Genomic DNA, 27,469 nt, shown 5'->3' with positions numbered 1-27,469 from the left:
TTCTATAGTTTACCGTCTTTTTTAAACGTTATCTGTCCGAATATTATCATCTCTTAAATTATTTTCAAATTACAGTATTTTAATTTCTTTTCACATGTATATATGACGTTTGACGTAAAGTAATAAAACAATAATCCGCTTTAGTAAATTGAATAAAACAATATAACTGTAAATAAGCCAAGAGGGTAGCATAAAATGTAATCCCCGAAAGCTAAATTTTGTATACTTTATTTTATAGTTGAAAAAATATGATTGTTTAAACTGATTTAGTACATTATCTTTCACCTGAAATCATTGATAGGTGTGATTATGTTAACGGTATGATTCCATATTTCCAAGTATTTTATAATCGATACAATCGATGCGTTTAAATGATGCAAAAGTATATTTAAAACAACAAAGCCTTAGATCCTACCACAACACAATGTGGTAACACAGTTTGCAGATTATAAATTTACGAAAATGCAATGTTAAACAAAGTGAAATTCACCAAAAATGTGCATTTCATTATTTTATATATTCCATTCAAAAATGCACATTCAGTATCTTATCATTTACGTTCAGTATATTGGAGGCATAAAAATTAATTTAATTGCATTTAAACACGTAAAACCAATATTTAATATTATTTTTGTGAAGCCTTTTGATAGCAAGGCTATCTTCGTCAAACACATCACAAAATTTTGACGAAGATAGCCTTGTCTATCGAAAGGCCTCACAAAAATAAAAGTATAAAAAAATTAATAAAAGTATCAAATATTGGTTTTACGTGTTTAAATGTAATTAAGTTAACAGTAGCCAATATAAGCTCCATCTTCAACATATCGAAATTAATGATAATAACTTTTCAACGTAATGTTATGTCTAACAGCCACGAGAACGTAAACATCTTAAGCACACAAAATAAGTAAATTCATAAATGTATTGATTATTACAAACAGCTGTTCATGCATGTGAAAGCAGTTTAGCGAGTGTTAATAGATAAATAGGTAACCAGAAACCAATTTTGTCACCCGGAGGACACGGACCGACCGCGCAGTAGTCCATATTTAAGGGTGTCCATAATTCAAGCCCTCTCATCGCCGGAATGATCATGATGACGATGATGATGATCCGACTGATAAATAGGACAAACGCAATCTGCCCGACTGTGTCCCATAAATATTGCGTGGCCGCGGAACGATTGCAAAATATACGCGAACAATGGAGTGCGGTCGCCGCGTGAAATATGCAACAGTGCATCCTGCATCCCCGGTGCATTCGTCCGCCCTCGGGCAGTTCGACATCACCCCCTAAACCCCCCCCCCCAGCACATCGTTCAGCGCAGTAGGGTTTGTCACGAAATAACATTACTTTACCCTTTACAGGGTGTAGTTCAATGCGGGATTTGACTTGTAGATTCCATGCAGTCTAATTATCAGATTTACTTAAATAGATGTAAATTTATCACTAATGGAATTTTTAATGGAGATTCAAATATTTTAGTATGACTTGTAGTAATGTCGATATGCAGATAAAATACAGTTTTCCACTACATTAGTATATAATAGATTTTACATTTTGGCGTAATACAATCATAATAACAAAATTACTTATATATTTTGGGAAAATATAGGCCAAGGATTCATCCAATACATAATTATTGCTGTTTGTTAATTTTTACAAGTGATTTCAATACAGATTCTGGTTTCCCAACTTAATATTATTTGACAATATAAGAAATATATTTCAGAACTATTATCATCTGATCTTGTTGAGACAATTTTCGCAATAAAAATGATTCACGGCTATACACTTATTCAGGAAGACTTACCGAACGTTCAATATAATCATCCGTGTTATTTTGGAATTTTGTCTCCATTAATCTTGTTTATATATTTACTTCAAAAATCAAAACGCCCGGTTTCATAAAATTAAACTTTTGTAATTATAATGTTCTTTTGTGAATTGATATTTATCTATATAGGCATATAAGTACAGTCTTGTTTCAATCTTATCCATTACAACTGAAATGGTCAAAACCACTTGTGGAGAACCTTCTTGCCCCGGAAAACTCTCAAAAATGCGTCCATTGACGAATCCCAGATAACTAACTGCCAATAGTTTTCTGCCCACAAGAGTTCCGAACGTTAAGATCCAAATGATTTTTTACTTGCCAAATGTGTAACGGTAAAATAATCAACACGTATCCAAAATCAACGCTTTTTATTTATTTAACTAAGCCTGTACAGTAACCAAGTGACAGTCCTTGTTTAATTTAGTAAGTGCAACAAATGAGCTTCCTGCATCTAATCTTATATTCGGAAACTTTGACAGATTGCAACCAACAACACCATTTAGATATTGAAAAAGCATGGTCACCTGAAAAATTTGTTTATTTCGATAGACAGTTCAGCTTTATAATGGCCTTCAATATCCCAGGATATTGGGTCAGCAGAACCTCGTAATATCGATAAGAGTCCAGTAGTTAAAGTTGTATTTAATTAATCAATTTATGTCTTGTAAAATTAGATATATTTAAAAATGTTTATTCAATTAAAAAACTTGTTTTCTATAAATGAAGTTTAATAGACCATTTTTGTAATTTTTCACTAAATCCTCGATTACCAGGTATGATATTGAAACATGCAAATGGACAAAAATTTATAAATTAAAATCTATTATAATAACCAAATATAAATAACTCAGATCAGTTAGAGCTAATAGAGATCAAGTAGGTAGATCTGGTGGCACTAGTACCTCCGCCACGACGACGTAGAGGGACGTAAAACCTCCAATCTCACCTACTGTGGATGGTTTCCAGGTTTCAATCCGTCTGCTTGAACATGTAAATTAACTACTTAGCTGTGAAACTCTTTTATACAAGTTCTACTGCTAGAAAGAAATTTTCGTAATCAATTGAATTTTGAACTATTAAGTGTGATTCAATTATGTTTAGCATTGTCTTTCTTATACCATTTTCAATTTACACACTTTATACATTTTAAATATTTATTTAACAAATTTCAAAAATTCGTATAACTTAGTACAACTTTTTATGAATACATTTTACAATAAACATATAAAGTAGGTTGAATAATTATGTTAATATGTTCTAAGTTGGTAATAAGTGTATACCTTTTTCAAAGTTTGTATACTTTTTGTTTAGAACATTGTATTGTCTTCCACAAGATTAAAACTAAATAAGATGGGTACATTTAATATGTAATTGAATTTGTATAAAATTTATTTTTGATTATAATATTATTTATGTATATTCAAGCAACACTGATAATATATATCGGTGTTGTTTTATACTACATACAAATCAAAAGTATTTGCAAGTTTTTGGATTGTATATGACATAACCCACTAAAATATTCACTGTAAATACTTCCAATCGTATTTTGTATTTTAAAATCTTTGTGCTTTCTTTTTATTTAAAACCAAAACATGTAGGCACTGAATTACATACTTTTAATTGATGTGAAAATATATTAAATACATTTTATGTGTCGTATAGTAAACAATTTGTTTAAGATAGAGTTAATCTGCGTCTCCTATGATATTTCATCGCACGCTTGTATTATTTAACATATTAGTTATAAAACTATTATATCTGTCTCTATAGTAAAGAAACAATCTTATTAGTTTTAAATACATAGAACACATGTATATATATGCAGTGAAATATATATATATATATTTTTGTGTGTATATATATATGTATATATACCTATATTTATTTGGTTTCAATAAACTTAACCTTTTAAATGGTACTTCTCAAATGCGTGTTCTGTGATAAAAAGTTTTACTTACATTTGCGTTATTACATTTCACAGGAATGTACGAGATACGTCTATGTAATATTCTATATATTTATTTAAAGATTTCCAGCCCCGATTGGTGTTATTGGCCGTGGTTGGGAAACCAGCCAGATTAATCGCTACAAAAATGTAATGCACTAAACCACAAAACACCAGACCACATAATATAGTGGTGCCATAACATCAAGCGGTTTGGCTAAACAAAAATCAGCCGCTGTACTTTTCACACACCGGTCGCCGAATCATTTAGAGTTCAATTCGTAAATGGACTTTGCAACCATTCTTTATGTTTACATGTTTTGAAAATAATTTTGGAAGTTTTCTATAAAAATGGGTTTCAAGATTAAATTGTTTAAATAGATGTGAGTAAACTTGATCTAGCGGAAAGTTTATTAAAAACCACTGTCCATTAAATACACGACTTTTTTCAAATCTTACACCTTTCTGTGTTTTGTGGTAAGAATTGAAAGTTTATACACTGCTTGGATATACTTTTCATATTTTTTTTTTTATTTTTGCTGAGCGTAAGTGAAGTCTGTACTGCAGTTTAGTTGGTCTTGCGTTCATAGTATAACAAAGCGAACTGTGTGCTACAAGCTTGAAGTTTACAAGAATACCTCCTGAGAAAAAAATCATAGTTAATTTATAGTTTGCATTTGGGAACTCTCATTTGGGAAAGGAGTTGCCGCACGGTCTAAAGCTATACACTTCAGATAACGATTACGAATGATTAAATCCTGTCTGTGAAATTCTGCATACGGTCAGTCAACCCATTTCCTACATTCTCAATTCTATACATTTGATTGTGATTATCGAGTTTTAATAGTTCGTTGGAGGATTTTTTTACACGTTTTGCCTGTTGAATTTATTTCGTACTTCGTATTTTACATATTATATTGCTTTTTCGGAAATATTAAAACATGTTACCAAACTACATTAACGATTTATGTTTATTTTGTTAAGGTGGTCATCAAGAAGTTTATTGCTTACTCTAACAACATTACCTTTACTTCATATCTTATTACTCATAGCGTATTGGTAAAACAATCTTTCTTTGAATATAAAGAATTAATACATTCAAACCTTATCGTTTATTTGCATTTCTGACCCAAACCTTCAAATTTAAAATAAACACTAACAATTATTCCAAAATACGCAAACTGCAATTTTTTCTATACAAAATTCTAGATGATGGGTTTTTTAAATCTCCTCCTTAATATCAATTTTTGTTTTAACTTGATTTTTTAAACTTTCGTCTCTAATACTTTTTGCATTTTACAAATAATATTTTCTAGATTATCTGCTTAAAAACATGTATTAAATGTAAAATGGTACTACGTTTGAAAACTTACAATTTAAATATAGTAATTTGGATTTTAATTACTTTGAATGTGCGATTCAATATTTTGGATGATACAGCTGTTAGATGTGTACAGTTTGTACGTAAATTGCCCAAATCACAGGGACACAGTCGACGATACTGTAATTTGCAACCCGCCCCCAGCATTCTGTTTGTTACTCGCGTCCGTAAAAACATACGTTTGTCAACTTATTTGTTGTAGAATTAATTGTTATTAAGTTTACAGGACGAGTTCCTAGTTACACTAATGCAAATGAGATGGAGAGAGCAGTTTATGTTATAGTATTTTTGATACAACTAAAACACAAATGTACTGTTCTTAGGTGCAGTAATGCAATGGGATGAATAGAGTATTTTATGTTATGGTGTTTATGACACTACTAAAACACAAATGTACAACTGCTCTTAGGAACAGTATTTCAATGGGATGAAGAAAGCATTTTATGATATAGAATTTATTATAGTAATGAAAACCCAAATGTACAGCTGTTCTTATTTACAATAATGCAAAGGGATGAAGAGAGAATTTTATGTTATGGTGTTTATGACACTACTAAAACACAAATGTACAACTGCTCTTAGGAACAGTATTTCAATGGGATGAAGAAAGCATTTTATGATATAGAATTTATTATAGTAATGAAAACCCAAATGTACAGCTGTTCTTATTTACAATAATGCAAAGGGATGAAGAGCGAATTTTATGTTATAGTGTTTATAATTCTACTAAAACACAAATTTAGAGCTGTTCTTAGTTACATAAATGCAATGAGAAGTGATCTTAATATTTCATAGCGTTAATGATACTACTGAAACACAAATATTGTACAACTGTTCTTAACTACAGTATGAAATGGGGATGAAGAGAACATTTTATGTAATAATGATTTTAGTACTATACTACTAAAACGCAAATTATATATTCATTTTAAGAAATCCTTTAATTATTTAACCAAATGTAGTATTAAAATTAGATTTGTTGATCAGTGGTTAAGGTGATAACTTATCTGAGCTCAATATTTATTGAATAAAAATCATGGGCCGGAAATTTTGTTATCGTGAATTGGATATCTTAGGAAAAATTTACTAATTTTTTACTTGATTCTTCACAACTTTTCATTGGCTGAGCGTTAGCTAATCGTATCACTCCAGAGACTAAACAAATCTGTCTGTACATCTGTAATACTCGAGAAGGAACCGACTTACAATTTAAGGTTTGTATGAAGCTTCATCTCTATATAGGCATAATGAAGATCGATGATGGTTTATGTTACTCCATGAGAGTTGGCCGAGCGTTAACGAACATTTTCATATTAGTCTTAAGTGTAACCAAGATGGAAGCAAGAAAATCTAAGAAAAGAATTTTAAACAAATTTATTACGATTAAATGACAATTTAACATGCGCTATAGTAACATAAATAGTAACGTTACTTTGCTGGATTGGTTGTTCAAACTTTCGTTGCGTTTTTTTTTTTCAGGCCCGTCCATAGTGCAGTGCATCAGTTTATTTGCATAAATAGACAAGGTAGAATTCTTCTCTATTGAATTTGACAGCGTTAACAAAGCTCAGGAGGACTCAGACTGATATCACAAGAATTAACTGAGACATAAGTTTGAAACTGAATAGTTTGTTTCGCAATCACTGAGAGTTAGGGCAAAATATATGTTCTGTCTGTCTCCCTGTTTGTCTATTTGCCTGTGTGCCGCCGGATATCCTAGAACGAATTGAGTTATGGACTTGAAATTTCATATAACATAATTTATGCATAGCTAACATTGAGTTTCCTGAATGGGCTTCCTGAAGTCCCTTTGTGAGAATTGGCTGAACATTAATGTAATCTAACTATCCTTCTTATATCTCAAGATCGATATCATCTCTAGACTTCACGTTGATTTCTATTTGTACATATCCAAGAATGGATTTGATGGTGATGCATATCGACCCATGGAATTTGGAGTCGATATGGAATTTGGTCATAGAATGGTTTTTTTAAATGTTATATCCTGTCCCTGAACTTTTTTCCCATAGCCGCTATAAGATTTGTTGGAACAGCATTTTTTGATTTTGTAGTTACTTTTTTAAATGTTGGTGTTCATATTTTGGCCTTTTTAATGCAGTATAATTTAGTTACAATATTTTATGTTTTTCTTACAGACAAAATCCAATTTCAAGCTTATTTACTGAAATAAAATTAATAAGATTACGTTCTCAGCTGTATTCAGTTATTTTTCTCCATAAGATATTCATTATATATGTTTCAGTAATTAAATATACAGTCATTTTGTAAATAAATTTGTTAACTTGTTAAAGTCTATGAGCATACTTGCTTCTTTGAACTTATATTAAAACCGTCTGTAATAGAAAACTGACCTTGTTTCAAAGTGTTCCCAAGACCAGTAATGCTAAAGATGAAAATAATCTTTTATAATTTATCTTGTGTTGTTTACAAGTTTAGTTGGCCAAAAAAAAGACTGAAGAGAAAGTAATATTAGTCTGTAAACCAGAATTCTATTCAATGTGAAATTTAACCTCTGTAATAACTAAGGTGTAACTGGCAAAGTTTATTTTAGCCTCATTGTCTATCTGTACGCAGGACATCTCGAGTTATAATGTTGCATGAAACTTCAGCGAAGACTGTTAAGCAATAATTATGTGGTCTGCCGTACTCAACTCATGCCTTGTCAATATTTGCGTTCTGCAGTAGAGAGGATTGTGGACAGTTAGACTATGCGTTATAATTTAAAGTGTGGGTGTAAGCCAATCCGATGAGCAGTGATCAGTCACCTCCCACTCGTGGTTTTGACGTCAACGATGAGGTAAAACGCCCTATTACACAGACTGTCCAGTTTTAGCACCTTTTTTGTTCCTCCCGTTGATGCTGCTGGATCTACCGTAATGTCTCTCCCAATCTGACCTCGCTTGTCTCGGACCTGCGTGTAGCCCAAGGCCGCCCTTGGCACGCTTAGTGGATTTGGAAGATAACATGTTATAGCTGATTAACTTTTTGATCAGCCTGTTATTTTGATGAGACACTTTCGTGTTTTCTTGTTGCACGGGTAGAAACCTTATTCACGCGGATTCCGTATCCTATTAAAACAGTAAATCAGCTCACTGCCTACGATTTTTTACTCTAACATGTGTTCAAAATAAAATTCGTTAAATCAAACTTCTACACCAATCATCAGATTGGTCTGAAATTTTTGAATCTGAATCTATTGATTGGGTACAGCAATAGTTCAGTTTAAAACGATATCCAAAGTAGCTAAATTTTGTTTAAATCTGTACAATATACCATCTGGCATCTGTTTTGCAAAAATTACATTGATACTTGCGTTACTTCCTAACCTATTACTTTAAATCGAGTATATGAGAATCGACATTGTTTTGCAGTTTTATAGTGTCCTGTTTTGTATTCAACACTTTGCCTGTGTTTGATGGAAGTGTGATATACAGTTAATCTTAGGTGGGTTTATTGTTCATCTTTAAGGTTTAATCAATAATTCATATTCTTATAAAATATTTATTATAATATATTACATAGACGGAAAATTAGCTAATCCAATTTGGAAGTGGTTAACTTAGACGTAAAGCCGACTGAAATTATTGGATTGGATTTTACAGATTTATGTTTTTAGGTTCTCAATGTAAGATGGTTTTTAGATTATGGCTCTGTAATATTGAAGGGTGGAAAGCGTGCTTCACCACTCGAATCACGCTGGAGTTTCCTCTGTTATTAATAAAGCACTAATGCGTTCTCAGACGTTTTTGATTGAAAAAATCTATGTTTATATAATAACGTGCAAATTTATTCAGCTTCACCGAAATGCAAACTACCTGGTCATATTTTTTTTGTGTATTACACAGTAAATATTCAGCTACGCGTTCAGGTACAAATATAGCATTATCAGAGCCCATAGTATTTGAGTTAAAAGGCTTTAGCTTCGACAAATTAATATTCTAAAAAGTAAAATTTGGTCTTGAACGTGCGTCGGTAATGTTCGGTTTGGGTAGACATACGAACTTGAGTTTATGTCTTTCATAAGATATTATGTGCTAAATATGTTTTAATTTAATTACTATTTAAAATTTTTTACTGCATTTATATTTAATTATATTAAATGTATAGTTGTATGTAATGTATAATGTATGTAATGTTTTAGCCGATATTATAAAAGCGGAAGTATTTATTCATGTATACTTTTTTTATAATACAAACAATTAAAACAACGATTGTGTCTTTCATTAATTCAAGATGGTTACATAAAATTAAATTTAGCCTATTAATAAAATAAATATATTGTAAAAATTAATATGCCTTAAGTGTTATATTTCACATAGATTCCCATGCACTCTACGTGTTAAGTACTGGTTAAGCTTTCCTTCTAACTCTGATGTATAAGAGCATTGTGTTTGATTATTTATAGAGCAATGATGATCATGATCTTTTCATAGAAAGATTGGCAGTGTATTTTGGAATCCCTTCATCTTGAAGTAAGTACTTAAAAATTGTGTTTTAATGTAAAGGCATCCATAGATAAGGACGTTGTTATGAATTATAAACTTTGGAATGCCCTCACGAAAATAGATGCCATTAGGTGAGAACCAATTGTTTAAATACACAGCCTAGTTATTATGAATGGAGAAATGCTTTTTAAGGGAGAGATTAATCGTTAATCATGGTAGTTTTGATTTGATAAAAACAGAAGGAAATGCCCAGATTAAAAGTGGCCTATTGATTGATAAACTGTTTAAAATTATTCACAGTTATTTTATACGATTGCTTACTCGTAAAACCAAACGTAAGCCACTTAAATAAAAGTTAAATTATCGTCGGCTAACGAGGAAAACACAGAGTACCTGTCTGAAATAAATATTATGTACATATGACTAACGTTAATACATATATTTTTAACTGTGTATATATAATTATTAGTGGGTTACATTTTACCATAAGTAATTTTAATAATGTCTGCCATTTCCTACCTCTATCAAAACCAATGCAGCTGACAACCCATTTATTTATGGGAAAATTTCTTTTTCGATTTCACAAATAATTAAATTGTGAAACACAATATATTATATACTATTTTTTTACAAAAAGATGATACACAGTGGACTAAAACTGACATTGACAAAATATTGTTGTGTTTCAGGAAAGAGCTTCAGTATAACAATCACCGTGTCCTCGAACCCGCCCCAAATCGCCACCTACACCAAAGCCATCAAGGTGACCGTGGACGGCCCCCGGGAACCCAGGTCCAAGACCAGTGAGTATCTAACAGCTAGGTTAAGTTACTCGCTCTTTCAATACTTCACACGGGTACTATCGGTTGAGTATTAATGTGAAGGGTAAATTTTAACATTTGTTTTGAAAAGACTTGGAAATCTGTACTAATCGTCGTCTTGTATGACGCGATGGCCAAAAAATATATAACACTCCTAGACTCCTACTAGATCACCCCGTGTGGCACGTTCTAAAAGTGGTCCGTGTGAACTTCCCGACAGCTACCGTGGAGAGTAGTAGTTCCTCACTACTTCATCTTCTCTCTTCTCGCAAGCAAAATTACGTCTCTTCAATTTAGTGAAAGGTGTTCGGCCAGCCTGTGCGCCGCTCTGCGCTTGCTTATTGAGACCAAATTGTCCCATTGGCGACACCAGCTTTCTTTCCGTCTTTTTCTCTTACGTAAATCTAATGTACTTAGCTCAATTTTTCGTCAAGTGGCTTCTTTGATTGCGTTCTAAAAAGTATAAATTGCAAATTACCCTGTTGGTCGACCACGTAACGGTTGCATGCGACGTCTTTACTTTGTTGCAGAAGTAAACCTGTTTCACAACTGTTTTAGAGTAAGTGGCGTTTTCAGTGAAGGGGACAGTAGCGTAATCTTATGTTAAATGTTGGTCGACAGGTACAAATTAGGTTAATTGTTGTTTACTGTCACAACGTAAAAACATATATACAGAGAAATAAATTCGTTTATATATAGTATATCAAAGTGACATAAAATATACAAATAAACCGATACAATGAGATATCGAATAGGTTGACAAAACGTAAAGAAAGACTTCCCAAAGTCACTTCACAACATGTGTACCACAAGTTAACATCTCATATGACATGTGCTTATTTCAATACAAAAGTGTTTATTTAGTTTTTGATTTCTCTTTGACATCAAGTTTATCCATAAAATCAATATAAATACTTCTTCTTTCTTGGAGGTTCCTTTTACTAAAAGTTACTGCACGTTTAGGCACACAACGACACAATTTTAAGAATACCCTGTCGAGTTCTTAATAACAAATATTGACATTCGATTTGCAACTTTGAACTAAGCTTAAAAATAAATAACAAAATAATAAGTGTCTTTGCGTAAAACAAATGTATTTGAACGTGGTATGTGTACTAAATTAAAAAAATAGCTAACGTACATTGGTAAAACAGCAATGGAAGTAAAACGGATGATAAATTAACAAAATAGAAAGTTAATGTTTTTTTTTTTCTACCGTTACTGTAAAATGCAAGTCTGATATCACAAGGTGACGATTCTGCACTGCACCAGGACAAAATATAAATAAAACGCGTTTTAAAATTATTTTAAGCGTCAAAAAGCACCATGGTGCTTTATAATGTGCACCAATAACCAATAATTTCAATGAATAATGTTAAGTGAATTGTATGTGGACACAAAATTTCAATGAAAAGTTAAGTGAATTGTATACACAAACAATTTATTCTACAAATTACGTTCTATAAATTGAATAAAAATATGTATGTACTATAACTTCACTTTGTTTGGTATTTATCTGACTTTACAATTATTTGGAAGTTCACACTGCTAACGGATTAAGTTATAGTGTTATATATTTTTCGACCTTAAAAAAAACAAACGCTTATACATAAAAAACTTAATTTTCGTACATTTTCATCAAATTTCTAAACGTTTAGGAAAGAAATTACATATTAGGATGTCTGGAAGACTACGAAAAAATGCATGATATATGATGAAACATTTCCTTTACACTAGTTACCTTTTAGTGGTTCATGAGGACAGGTTCATGAAGATCTGCTTTTATCTTCTTCTTAACTTGATCTGAAAGCCGAACGAATAATTATTTAATTTCAATAGTTTTATATAGCAAATTTTACATAAGGTGGCACACTTTGGGAAGCGTATTCACGTATAGATCTGATACCTATACATTCTTAAATTAGATGTGTGAATCAATCACGCAGGCTGAATATTGCAACAGATTAATGCATAATGGTATATGAGCTAAGAGCTAATTTACGCTTTGTAAGCATATAACGTGTTTTTTTACGAAATCCAAAGAGGGAATTTTTGCTAAAAAAAGAAAACATTCCACGCTAGTTTTGGCAAAGATACAAATGGGAGGGTATAAAAATTATTTGAAATATAAATCAAAAATATTTATCTCACTATATATCTATAGAATAAAACATAATAGTTGCATCATTTTCAGATAACTATAGTCGCCATTGTATTTGAGTAGCTGATTTCACACTATTTACGTAATTACGTGTCTTAATCATTGTTTTAAAATTGTAAATCTAGAAAATATATTATCTGGAGAAAAAAATGTTTTAGCTCTTTTGGTATCTTCCCATTTCGACCTCCATCAATACTAGCGCGGCTGACGATAGAGTTATTTCTTAGGGGAATTCCTCAATCGATTTCAAGAAAACCAGGATGTGTTAGTACTATGTAAAATGACTCTCGGCTTCTGTATTATAACGGTGTTATGATATTCCAATTAAAATAGTTTAAAAAAGTAGAAAGGTGTTTCTTGTCGAATCACTTCATTTACGGTTAAAATTAATCACGGCTAATACAATATTACGATATCCGTATTACGCTAAACCGTTCACATATGTCACAGGGTCTTTGTGTCGGCCTTGGGATTCGCTGAAACTAAAAAATATAAATCTACCACTCCCATGAATATTCGACTGATTGAATTAGTGTCTTTGTGTTAAACTATTCGTAAAATATAAGAGTTACAGATACAGAAACCAGAAAAAAACAATCTATAAACTTTAAACCACATAACTATGGTTTTAGATGCTACAACTCTGTACGATAACTAACTAACATGTAGTACTATATAATAGAATTAGGGTAGAATACGTACATCCGTTGTGTTTCCACTGTTTAGGTATGAAGGGGTAACTAAATATTAATAGGTCCGTATTTATTTGTATTTCGTGCTCATCGTTTATTTATATATTGATTTATCAACGGTCTATCCATATTCACAAAACATGTTAACATTTACAATCAACAAGATAACAAATAAGAAAGAGTAAAGCACTTTTACAAAATTTAATTTTAAGTAAAAATTTATTAGTAAATTTAATGTATAGGTAGTAAATAATATAACAGATAAATAGTATCGTTTGTATAATTTACTCTCACTACTCAGTTCAGCCTACGCGATATTATCACTATCCTTCTAATTCAATCACAATAAACAGCGAGCAGCAAAATTGTAAATCTGGTTGTAGAGGGAAAATGAATTTATTAATTAAATAATCAACTGCCTCCGAAAAGGGTTTGCATAAACTGTCACCACAATATGTAAATGAAATTTGGATTAGTTTACATAATTATATATGTTCTTTAATTTAAATTGTAAGTACATATTTATAAATATAAATTTTAAAATATATTAATATCTTACATTAGTTTCTAATATTTATAACGGTAAATTATACATTTATAAATTAGTTTTTAATAATACACACGAGTTACACGAGTATTAATAAAAGCATGTAAAAAGAAGACAATAACCTGCTTAGTATATCAAAGTAAAGTATTTAGGTACAGACGTACCTTAAATAAAATAATAATAATAATAATAATATGACATACTATCCCACCTAACTAACGATAGTCCACTTAATTAAAAAAAAATTAAATGACTAAGAAGTAAATGTATAATAAAGTAGAAGTAGGAAAAACAAATTAAAACTCCACAAATTACATGATTTAATAAACACCAAGCTAGTCTGATATATTGTTACCAATCATTTACATATTTAAACTATCAAACACCTAAAATTAAACGGTGTAGCTCTTTTTCACTATTAACTTTTTTTACACTTCGTCTGTACACAAAATGGTCTGGGTAAACTAAACCATATGTCTCGTAACTGGTTTCGCTGAAATTGCATCAAAATTTCAAATCTTCAGCTTGCACCATTCTTGAGATGTCAGGCTTACTAACGTATATGAAGCTTCAAGTAAAATTCAAGTCTATAGGTTAGTTTTTTTTTTTCGAGATATCGTGCGTAGAGACAGAAATGTTGTTTTGCCAGCTTCCACAAGGGCTTCGCTGACGCTCAGCTAATAACGTTTCAAATAACGTTTTATGTGTAATTCATTACTTTAAATACGGATATATGAAACTAATAATGGCACAGAACTGACAAACATTCATAGTGAAGAGAGTGTATATGCTTTTCCATCTATTTGGAGCATAATGGACAAATAACTATAATTATAATTATAATAGCGGTATGGCGGAAGCAAGGTGCCAGGCATATGTCTGACAAGCTCGCATGTCCTGAGCTAATACTCCCTGTTTAGGATCATTATTGAATTAGAATATCAATTTGTACAAAACCGCCTGGCCCGCGGTAGAGCTATTGTCCGAGGCACGCACGGGACTCGCTCTGCTCTTAGGTTCTAATTGGGTCGCCAGACGTTCGATCCACCTCTGTCACAAGTTTTCAGCCTAAACCTATAATCTAACTAATCGGGAACGTTATAAAGACAGTATTGCTTAAAAGGATGATAGAAAGAAGCAAATCATCTATTTCAGAATCCGGAAATATTTATTTCTTTATAATCACAAATACAATAACAATAAGAGCCACATGGGACGAATCCATGTACGTGGTACTCTGGGTTCTATTAAAACATCGTGCGCTTACTACATCATACATAAAGAGAGAGAAAGAAAAAAGTCTTAGCAACTGAAAAATTATATAAATAAATTTAGAAATGTATGTACAGTATTGGTTAAATTAAAAACCTTAAACTAAGACTGCAACATAATAATAGTAACCACTCATAATTACATCAATTGCCGTAATTGACTAGCCCTGTAGAAATACGTTTCTTCCTTTTTTTAGGTTTAAAGGATTTTAGACCAGTTACTATATGAAAATAATTAAATCAAAAATATATTAAAATATAAAAACAAGTTTATAAAACACAATATACAAAATTCTAAATAATAAAACACCGGAATTATATTAATTTTACATAGCCTAAAAATGTCACTTCAAAATATATTCAATTAAAATTTGTTATAATAATTTATGGGGTGAAAAAGTTTGGCTTTGCAGATACTTTAATACTCGCATAGACGAGGGAAGACCAGCTCTAGCACGGTGCTAGTGTGGATAGTATCTGTCAGCGATTTGACACATTCAACATACTCATGGCAGATTAGCAGCTCTGTGTAATAAGCTACCTCTAACAGCCAGGCGGTGATCAGATTTTTGTATAAACTAAATAAACTTGTACATCCCTTATATGGGAAGGTATTATTATATAGAGAAAATTCGCGACATAGAAAGAGTTTGTGAAATTAGCAGATGTTACCATTCTAGGCATCTAGGCACTCTATGATAATATTTAGAGCAAGAACATGCAAGACGTGTCCTGCATTATGTTACCAATGAATGTTTCCCTTTGAGAAAATATAAAACTTGCTACCACTAAAAACACATATTATTTCTTTAACAATGCTAAAATTGTTACCTAAAGGTTACTATTAGACACCTTGTTCATGGGATAAAATTACAAAATTCGATTTATCGTAGATTTCTTCGTGGATAAATTGTTCAAAATGCTTTAATATCTTGAAGAGGTGTTTTGAATTTTTTCTAATTTGTCCCATCTGAGTGGGCTAACTTAGCTAACGTAATTTATGTTGACATTAAACGGATTTGGTTTTAAAAGACTCTACAAGGTTTGTGAAATGTATAGTCAATGTAGAGTAAAAGCCAAACGTAAAATTCCCTGTTATCCCACCCCCCACCCCCCACATTGAATCAAAAGTGAAAAAGTATTCTCCATTTTGGCAACGGCCGAAAAATTAGTTTAACTCATAGTTATTATAATTATTTGATTAAATTTTTTATGAGTATAAAATTCCAATATAAGCAAAAATTAAATTTTTGCTTTAAATTTACATCATATTTATGTTTTACATAATTTACTTTTGGCTTCAAATTCTATAACATGGTTTATTAGAGTTTTTTTGCCATGTGTCCTAAACGTATCCCATGATGTAACGATTACAGTGACTAAGGGGGGCCTAAGAATTACGTAAGGGTATATACTTTTTATATTGTACACATACGATATTTATTTTTATACCATAATGAAATATTACAGCATAAATAAGAAACAAAATTATATATTTCAAATATAAGTATTCCGTAAATTTGAAAATAATTAATTAATGATTTAGCTCACAAACTCTATAATATACAACGTTACTTCAAATATTATGAAACACAATTTCTACTATGCAATAAATCAAGAACCATTGTTTAAAATGCGAAGATTTTCAATCAATGTTTAATCATTAAAAAATAATTCTCTGCACAGTTTAACACCAAAGAAACTGAATTTCAAAATATTGTTTCTGAAGTACGAAAAGTATTCGTCTTTAGAATGAAACTTACTAAAATACAATTATTAGAATGTGTACAGAAAACTATTATTACTGATGGGTTTTACTGTTATAATAACCAAATAAACTAACTTGAGTAACTCAAAAACTGCAAGTCTATTCTCTAACCACGTGACATGCCACAGTAGTGGTAGAGGGGGAGGGGGTACAATATTGACCACACAACAAACCACATCTTCACCTACTGACTTTACCTTCTTGTCCCACGTCTTGGTTATTGTGGGTACTCACATTTAGATGGACTATCTCCCATATGCCATACCAGCTTCCTCCATTCTTTGCAATTTTTTGAAATTAGTTATGACAAGTTCCGTAGTTTATTGAAAGATAGTACATTGACAGTTGTGGTTTACTACGTTTTTCAGGTTTAATACAAATTTTTTGAACTGTTGCTTCATTTTGGGGAAAGAGGAGTAACAGTGAACTTTTTACTTTACTCAAATGCGATTATAAATTTCGAAAAAGCTTTTTAAATATTAAAACCCAAATTAGTTTTATGTCAGATTAATTACATTTGCTAAGTTAGTCAACTCCGAAAATTGGTTGATGGGAAGAGTTACAAAAGGATTCAAAATACCTTTTCAAGACATTAAAACATTTTTATCATTTGTCTTCGAAAAACCAGCGATTAATTGAATTTAGTCGTTTTGATCCATACATCTGGTACATAGGTTTGATTCATTTTTACCGTTTTGAAGAACAAATATGTGCTTTTAATGGTTGCCAAAAAGAAACATTCATTGGTTCCTTACAGCAGGATATGTTTTGATATTTTTGATGCTGCCCTAAATTTGGATAAAGTGTTTTGAAATGTGAATAAGATCGCATTATATTAACCTTTCATGTTACAACCATAGTAACATTTGGGTTATTTGCATAATACCACTCTAATAAGTGTTGAATACGTTGAATCCTACCATTAGGGCTTTCGCAGTAAAGACAATCATTAGGGTGGTTGACTGAATTCAAATTTTAACAACGGTAGGTCATATCATCAAAATGAAAGCTTGCTCCCTCGGACGGTTTTATGGCACAGAATCGGATTGTAAGCGCCGTTAAGCGGCTCACTGGCACAGATTAATGGGTTCGGTTTAGCAAGGACGGATTTTTATGCACACTAACGACATATTCCAAATCCATTATCTTCATTTATAAGGCTTAGTTCTGTTTGTGTTCCAAACAAATACTGTTGGCGGATGAAAAGCTGTCATGTAACTGGAAACTCTGGTCATAAAGTAATTAAGAGTAAATATGAGCAAAGAGGGAGAGGAAAGGGTAAACAGAGCGAGCCGGTGAGTGCAGGCACATAGTGTACCAGGCCATACTAAGCCATTACAACCACATGTGTAACACCAGCCGATTTGGCTAGATCACTCTTTTCAGCCCTATTTGTTGTTTCAATTGACAGGGTTTCTATCAATTTTGCGAAGTTTTGTATAAAGGTACCATTATTTGCACACTTACTTTACAGTCATTGATGAGCCAGCGGTACACGGGAACACTAAGGGAGGAGGGAACAATTTTCTTCTATCCTTCTTGAGCGCAACATCCGGGCAACCGTTAACGTGTGAACATCCGACATATACAGCATCAGTCGGCTTTGACTGCCTCATAATGTGGGTAACAGGAATTTAGATGCTTCCTGATAGTCTAAAGTGTGTCTTCACCAAATCGGAATTGAATCTGAAATTGAAGGAGTATTTGGTGGCAGGGTGGTTTTACTCAACGAGGGATTAAATATATGCCTTAATTAATAATATTTTAAATATAGTCCTTAAGATAATATACTATCGTAATTATATTCCTCTGTATAGCTTATTTCTATATTTAAATAAATTAAAACCTTTTTTAATCTGAAGTATGTTATGTTGTATGTTATTGATACTGTCAAGCAATTGTAGTTTTCATACGGCAGTACAAGCATTTAAATTTCAATTGTGAAGATTTGGCAGCTAAATTGTTTTAGGGTTTTACCTTAACTTGTCATTTCTATTGTAGTTCATAATTATAAGATATGTACACCACAAGTTCGGGTCAATGTTGGATGCTTTCTGTACCTCTGATATTCATAATCTTCTCATCGGCTTTCTGTGCCCTTGGTATTCATACTATTCTCGTCCGCTTTTTGTACCCTGGTATTCATAATCTTCACATCGGCTTTCTGCACCCTTGGTATTAAAACTTTTCTCATCAGCTTTATAATTTTTTGATTCACAATTGACGTAGCTTATTGAAAAAACCCGTCAAGAGCCATATTGCCTTGTTTGTGCTAGCAGTTCGCTGGCAACTTCGGGTTGGCCCTCTACGTTGGTGCTGTCCCTCTGTCTGTTAGGAGGGTAAACTTTTAGTTTCGTTTCCTCCAATTCCTAACGCATTATATTGTATTTGTAAACTTAGTAGTATAAACGTGTAACTACTCACAATTGTCACGATTTAGAATGTCAGTAAACTACGTGTTCTAGCGGTTTACTGACAGACTTCACGCTTGCTCCCGGCGCAACCACTGCCTTCACTATTACACTTGTTATCTCTGTAATAGGCAGTGTAGGTAGTTTCTGATTCACAAGTAGAGTCGTATAGTTTTCGTGTATTTTCGCCCAACTCCTAGCGCATTATACTGTTTTAGTACACTTACCTTTATATAAAAGATGTTTTTGCTATTGTCAGTATGTTACAGAAAATGTCTCTTTTCTGGTGCGATCATTCTAATAAAACGTAAAAATATTCACAAAATACACTCATACGGTATAATGTATGTAAGTTCAGAAAGTGTTTTACCCATGCTGCAAATATTTTAAAAGACAATTTTATTGTATACTCTGAACAAAGTTTGGCTGATTTTAAAAAGAGTGCTATAGAGTTCTACATCCTAATTCCAATATGTGAGTCCGAAATCATGTTAATGGACCACAAACTGACTTCCAGCTCATAAAATAACTGAAGTACACTCAAATAATTCGAATTACAAATCTGTCCATCATCAGTAGCTGCGAGGCGATGAGAGCGAGCGGTGCGCGGTGGCTGATCTAATGAAGGAGTGGCTGTTTCACCAGATATACGGACCGCCCGTCTCAGGCTCACGACTTCCATTACCCCGCGATATCAGCGCTTAGCCGTCCTGGACAACGCTGCCGGAAGTGTTCGAGAGCGGGGAAAGTTCGTACAACAATTTGGCGAACTAACGAGCAAATGTCATCCGGACGAGACGACTTTTCGACCCGGAGTCATTATTTAAATTGTTTTTAGGATTGTATTGCTTGACGCTTCCTATTCGTTGCTCCTGCAAAGTATTCTAATTTTCCGCTACTCTGCAGCATCTTTTCCACATTGATGAACTGAATTTTATAAAGGACACGAAGGAAAATATAACACTAATGGAAAATATGGGGAGACAATTTATTTTCAATTTTTGGACTGTTTTCATTTATACTCGTAAACTCTGGCCTCGTTGTGGAGAGCCAACTTCAGTCAAGAGATGATGAAACTTCCCTTTCAGTAACAGAAATATCTCCACACTGAGGTCAAAATGTCGTAAGTTGGACTCGCAGTACTAAATTACTACTAAGGCAAAATTAAAAAATTTATTCCTAATAATACAAATGTAAAATTTAGAAATATTCATATTTTTTTGTTTTTTGTAGCATATTGAAATTTACACCAACCGTTACTTTAATTTATCCCCTGATTTTACATAACACTAAACAAACAAACAAAAATCGAGCTTTCGGCTCCCTTGTAAACCTGGTTTCATTGACTTTTTCAGATACTTAAAAAATTGCAACTCAAATCTTATTTTTCTAATTAAAGTTGTACTGAACAAAAGCTGATTGGCTATTATGTTTCTAGTAGTACAGATAATAGGGTTCCAAAGTATTTGCCACCAAGCTTCACGAAGTGTGTCGTGCCACGGTTGTCAATTAAAATAATGTGATTTCAATAAGTAGAATAAGATTAAAGCCCCTTACATTAAATACATTTTAATTTATACATAGATATATGTTATTTTTTCCAATGTATTCCAGTATTTATGTAATCTTGAATATACTCTTGAGAAAGGCATTGCTGAAAATAATATGTACGTATGGGTCAAAGCCAAAATCCAAAAACAAATAACCCCTGCTATATACAGTGTTATTATACAAATTTCACATTAAATCAACATTTAGAATTGATCACGTTGTTACAGAGTTGTTATACTTTCCTTATATGCTTTTTAGAGAAATTAAAATATTGATTCAGACAACTAAGTAAATTTGTCAAAAATTAAAAAGTTTAACTATCCGTCAAGTTGGCACTATAAGAGTAACACAACTCATCGTTTCTGCTGCTACGTTCCTTCCGTACAAGGGTACTGTCGGATTGAAGGCCGGTGGAGAACCTCAGTGTTTGTTGTCTACAATAGTCATTACACCGGGGACGAATGATGCACGACCGTCACTACCTCTCCCATTAATTGTTTCCGTAGTAAAGTAGCAAAGGCTGTGCTACACGGAGTGTGAGGCTCGCAGTCAAGAGGAGGACCCCGCCGTCACAGCGAGTAGCACGGCCTCAGGCAGAAAGCGGAACATCCGCTAGTCTACGGCATTCCAGGTCTGCCAATGTCACCACATTTCGAGCCCCGTCTGCGGTGACGGATATTTAACCGTAGTTTGATATTTATAACAATAACTGTTCCCATCTGACCTTCCAATTCCGATTTCAAAATCGAAAAGATTAAGTCCAAAACAGAATAAAATGTGGGCAACAGGACCTTTATTTATTTTGTAAAATTGCGTTAACTTACGCGCAGCTCATTATTAGGTCCAGTTACTTCCTCTCAGTAGACTCTGTATGATAGTTGGAAAATATAAAAGAATATATTTATCAGAAATAAGAGATTATTGACAACCATCTTAAAAAAATTACTTGTATCGATTTTATTTTTAAAGATATATTTGTTCATCTTCGACATTTTACATGTGTAAAAAAATTAATAAGTGTATTTTGAAACTACAGTTCCATCTCTTCATCAGACATTTAAATTCTTAATATGAAGGAATTCCTATAGTTAAATTGTGTACTGGCGTTGATTCACGCAAAAGTCAAGAAAACGCCAACTTCATGTAAGCCCATTGATAGATATACAGTTCATGTAAATGCACTAAGAGTCTTGCTACCTACTCAAATAAATTTTCATATTAAAACAACTAACCTAAAGCAAACTAAATTAGTAGGTGCTTTTTGGTAAAGTACCTAATACCAAAAGTAATGGTTTACAAAAATAATAGATCCATTTTGTTTGTGTGCGTGTAAGAGAGCGCGCGCGTAAGTAAACTTACATTTGCAATTGTAGTACTATTACCAAACACGCTTGATCTTAAATTAAAATTGGAAAAAAATAGAGAGACGCACACAAATTACACTAACATCGATACATTTATGGGGGCACGATCTTCTCAGCATTGAACATTCCCCAAATTTATATATGTGGTTCCCATAGAATATAAAATTAATTGAATCTATATTATATCTTTGGATTCTACTGTTAATTCGTTTTTAAAGCGTACTTTAATTTAAATTTAACATAAAAGCAAGTATTTTCATTACCCCATGTGCGTTAATATAATTGATTTTTTCTTGAATAAAATAATTCAAATGCATTAAGATATTAGTAGATATTATAGATATCAAAATATGCTCAGCTTGTGAAATATCGAAGTTGTTTGATACGATAAACTTATGAAAACGATGTTTTATTCGCGTGTGATGAAAACCTTCAAACCAATTAATGCTAATGTAGAAATACACGTAATGACACCAATTATGTAACTTTTGGAATGATATCATTCAATTATACTAAACACTCCACCGATTAGACCAAATCGGTTCATCAAATGAGAGAACACATTGCCACTGCGATAAGATCTCTGCAGCCCTAACCATGATGCAATAACACCACCTCCGATCACATAGTCATATTAAAGCTGGGAGACGTGCCCCGCCAATCAAGGAGGCAGCCAATATCTTGTGTCAGAAGGCAGTAGCAGTCTCGTGTAATGACCGAGTCATCAATGCCAATGACGTTTGCCACTGTTACTGTCCAGTCTTTGGTCCTGAGTGCCTCAAAGCAATCAAACATCAGTTCCCTTGCAATCATTACTGACAAGGTAAGGTCAATAATTAGCAACTGATCGGTTGTCTGGTTTAACTCAACCAGTCGGGCATTTGCGTGCCTTTGTATCGCTGTTCCTCTCAGTTTTGTTTACCACTCATTATGAAATCTTCCATTCAAGCGTCTTTATCTACAACGACCGATTTATAGAGCACAGATTTTTCAATTATAATTTCAATCTAAGTTGGTGGTCAAGAAAACTTCTTTCATGAGTGAATGTGATTACTGAACAATGACGATAGTGATTTGTATGTACTCTATTTACTACATTTATTCTTTTTACAAGATTTCTCTACTCGTGTGGCGTTATGATCAGTTATACTAAACATTTTCAAAAGGAAAACAACGCAAACTCGTTTAAAAAATTAAATTTACCCTCTGTGAATCGAAGCCGTGACCTCTCAGTTAAGAGAGCCGCAGCCTTACGCATACACTACGGTGAAAAGCCAGTAGGTAATGATTGAATATTTGAGTGTAGTATTTAAGTGAGACTCCCGCACACACACGCGCACACACACACACACACACACACACACACACACACACACACACACACACACACACACACACACACACACACACACACACACACACACACACACACACACACACACACTTACACATTACTTTTAAAGTGATGGAAATGAAAAATAATCTCAAAAATTCTAATTTCTAAAAAAACGTATGAGGCCCAGACATGCAATTCAACTATTTGGTCAAATAAGGATTTTCTCGGAACAAAGTCAGTATGAGAATAAGTCAGATCAAAATTCCCATTTGATCATCGTATAACTTGTCAAAGACGTTTTTTGAAAAGATCTGGTGTGTTTTCAATGCAAGTACATATAATTATCGAGTCATATACTTCAAAATTACAATCCAATGTGTTCCTTAACAGAAATTATACCTTAAAAACATTTAGAACAAACTTTTATTTTGATGAATTATACATAACTTTAGAAAAACAATCTACGACGATTTGGAACAGTAAGAAGATGAAGCCGTGTTTATATCTCCAACCGTGTCTGGGAACTTCCAGACTACCAAAAACAGTAATGGTATCTGCTAAGCTTCCACATCTGTGTATGCCTGGTTCTAGACAAAGGCTGCAAAGATATGGTCGCTGTGGATCAAAGATCTGTAGACCACAGATCAAGAAGTTCTCTCGAAAAAATCGGGTGGTTTACATAACAGACACAAGTTTCCCTACTTTTTCTTCACATTCCGTATACTATATTGTTTTATTTTAGTATTAAATTAGCCACCAATACTTCTTGGACGTATCTTTTTCTCCCGTTTGCCAGTTTCAAATATGGTGGTTACAAAAAAGGTGGTAGATAGATAGTGGAAAGCCACCCGGTATCATCAGGGAACAGGCTCTGAATAAAAGCTCGTATCGTCTTATTGCTTTACTAAGTACTTGTATTTAAACGCTGCTCCACCCACGGCATCAAGCCGAGAAACTTATTTTTATACGACCTATGCAAATTTTAGTTTGACGTATATTATTAAAAAGGTTAAATTGTGGCCTACAAGTTTTATTTCAAACCTATTTTTACTGTTTATCTCCAATCATATTTACAGACCGTTCTCGTTAAAACAGTTTAAATTAAATTATTAGTTTCACCACCGCATATGAAAAAATACTTTAAAATTATCACAAGATATAATAAAAAATGTGCATACTCATACTTAATACAAACAAACATTTTAAAGTTCGATCTGCAACTTTTGGATTCACAGTTCACTTGCTGAGTGTCAAAAAGTTTAATTTCTGCCAGTCTGTCCGCACGATACCTTGAGAATTTACTGACTTCTAAACGTATGTTATGTCTATTCTAGAAGTCTACGTTGCATGAAGCTACCCTTCTATATAAATAACATAAAATTCGGTCATATAATCACTCGTGGGACTTGGCTAAGTGTTACTGAACTTTTTTCATTGGTCTTATGGGTAACCCATGATGGCAACGAGAAAATCGCAGAATAAATAAACGTGTAAGCAAACTTACAAACTTACGTGTACAGTTATAACATTTTGACATCACAATGCATAGTGACATGTAGCGTAATGAAATGAGCTATAGACTTGAGCTATATATTTCGTGCAACCTCAGCAAAGCATGCATGCTACGCGCCAATGTGGTGTGGCCGGCGGCGTTCACTGCTCCTTGTATTGTAAAGACCGGTACATTTATTGACCACATGTGGAGAAAGAGGTGTTGAACAAAGGAGGAGGATTAAGGAACTTTTGAAAATTACAAATTTTATCACATTCTATCAATACTGACAATTCAGTTGCCCGTGAATTACTTCCTTTAATACTGTAAATATTGTTCATGTCACCTTTGCAATGGGGAAATAATGTAATATAATAAATTATTCATTACATATTTCATCATATTTATTCTTTCTTTTGATCCATATGTAAGAACTCTAAGGCAGATGTTAATTTGTAATATTATAGTACAGAGAGTGTTTAAAAGTGGTGTGCTTTGTATTTTTGGGAAAAAAGCATAATTTATTTTTACAGGGAGACTCTTAATGTTATTCTAAAAAACAACTTATTGTCATACTGACCATTTATAAAAGCACCAAAAAGGCGATTCCAATAAATATGAGTTGGAATAAATTACCTTATATTAAAAAAATTCAAAACCTTATACTCCTGCTGTTTTTATATATGGATGTCAATAAAAATATTATGTTGGATTTTTAAGTTCATTCATTTTGTGGACTGCTATTTGAATATAGATGTCCATTTTATTAATTTACTTAATAAATATGTATAAATAATTTTTTCTGTACTCAACTCCTCATTGACATTTTATTTTTTATCTTAGTTTGAGTAAGGTTTATGGTTAAGATAGAGTAATATTATATACAGTGCGGTGGATGCAGTGTGAGGTAACGGTGTGACGGATATATATTTCTGTCATTCTTTTATACTTAACGGAAAAAGTGTATTATTCAGGCGTTGTTCAGTTTAACAAGTGCAAATATAATCATCAAATATTACAAATTATTAATCGTGTTTTCAAACGTATACATGTGTTATGATGTTGATTGAACCACGTGATTTTAGTTTAAAAATACAAATATTTTGGTCATTTTTCGTAGAGAAATGTTGAGTTAATCATACTCTCGACCGCTCTGTACCTGTCGTCGCAAAAATTAAGTAACGCGGGAGGAAAAGTGCAATGTTGTCTGACCATAATATTTTGAAGGAAAGGTTCGCATAATACAGCCCTTATAGAGCTGTGCAAATACATATAGACCTACACTTAAAAAACTATAGTAGACTCAAAATAAGAAAGGCTTTCCTACGATTGTGTTTTATGTCACTTGTTTAGCTACGGTCTGCCCCCGAAAAAGACCACACGAAAGACTCTGAGAGGTTCGAACTTTAAATGTTCCATTTTGCAATGTCTACCTAAATCAATAGGCATTCTACAATAACTTAACTTACAGCTATAAAATATTTTTGTCTTTTTTCTAAAAAGTTGTGGCTGTTAAAATTGATGAACTGAATTTCACAAAAACTGGATAAAATTATAAGTAACAGAGTAATTTAATGTTACTGCTTTCGTATACCCATCTTTAACCGAATTATTAATATTGTTTACTTTTTTCCAACAGTAATAATGGGGTTTCTCCGTTATTTAAAGCCCTATCGTATAAGATCAAACACGAAAAGTTTTGTCTTGCTTGAGATAGTTTTTATCACTATGAGAGTTTTTCCCGCAATTGTAAATTGTTGTAACATACCGCAAAACATTTTAAAATGGTCGTCATTTCCTAAACTATAAAGTTATAGCATATCTGTATGCCAAATTGTAGCACCATAACTTTAACTGCTTTATGAATATTTGAAGGAAAGCACAAACAGGCGCGTGACGAGGCGATATTAAACGTGATCCTAGGACATTTTGTTGTTGTCTTGTGTCCATTGTAATTTCTAGATGTTACTATCATAAAAAATCCTGAGTGTTTATGTATTACAAAGTAACACTAGTTGCTAGCTGAAGAGCACATACCAACTGTTGGAGCATGTGTAAGTTAACTGTTGTCGACCTTACACCGCTTTATCTCATACATGGTGGCTGCAGTGCACTTTCCCTCGCCGCCTTATTTAGTGGATGTGACAGTAGATCTAATGTAGCGGTTCACTCGCAGATAAATCTCAACCATTCCGTGCAATAGGTTTGGGCCAGAGACCGTACCTGGAGACGTCGCCGTTCGGCAGCCACCTGCGAGAACTCAGCGATTACCGGCAACGGGTCAAGAGTGAGGGCCTCAACAACAACAATCACAGCAACAACAACAATAACAACAACGCGGGGTTCAAGCTGGGTGCCGGCCAGACAACGCCGCTACCATCAGGTATGTGCACTTACCCCGTGATACTCTTTCTTTATAGTTT

At 32.8% G+C, this 27,469-nt stretch overlaps 1 protein-coding gene across 1 annotated transcript in view; it reads left to right on the top strand.

The window, feature by feature from the left end:
* LOC124362365 (runt-related transcription factor 1-like) overlaps positions 1–27,469 on the top strand; it is a 99,237-nt gene that overhangs the window by 17,975 nt on the left and 53,793 nt on the right. Inside the window, exons 2-3 of the mRNA XM_046816802.1 lie at positions 10,322–10,435; positions 27,250–27,429. Of these exons, the coding sequence (XP_046672758.1) occupies positions 10,322–10,435; positions 27,250–27,429 (294 nt within the window). The remainder of the gene's footprint in view (positions 1–10,321; positions 10,436–27,249; positions 27,430–27,469) is intronic.

This window comes from Homalodisca vitripennis, chromosome 5 (assembly GCF_021130785.1).
Source record: "Homalodisca vitripennis isolate AUS2020 chromosome 5, UT_GWSS_2.1, whole genome shotgun sequence".
In the NCBI taxonomy this organism is placed as follows: Eukaryota; Metazoa; Arthropoda; class Insecta; order Hemiptera; family Cicadellidae; genus Homalodisca; species Homalodisca vitripennis.
This window is presented reverse-complemented; position numbering and strand designations above follow the sequence as displayed.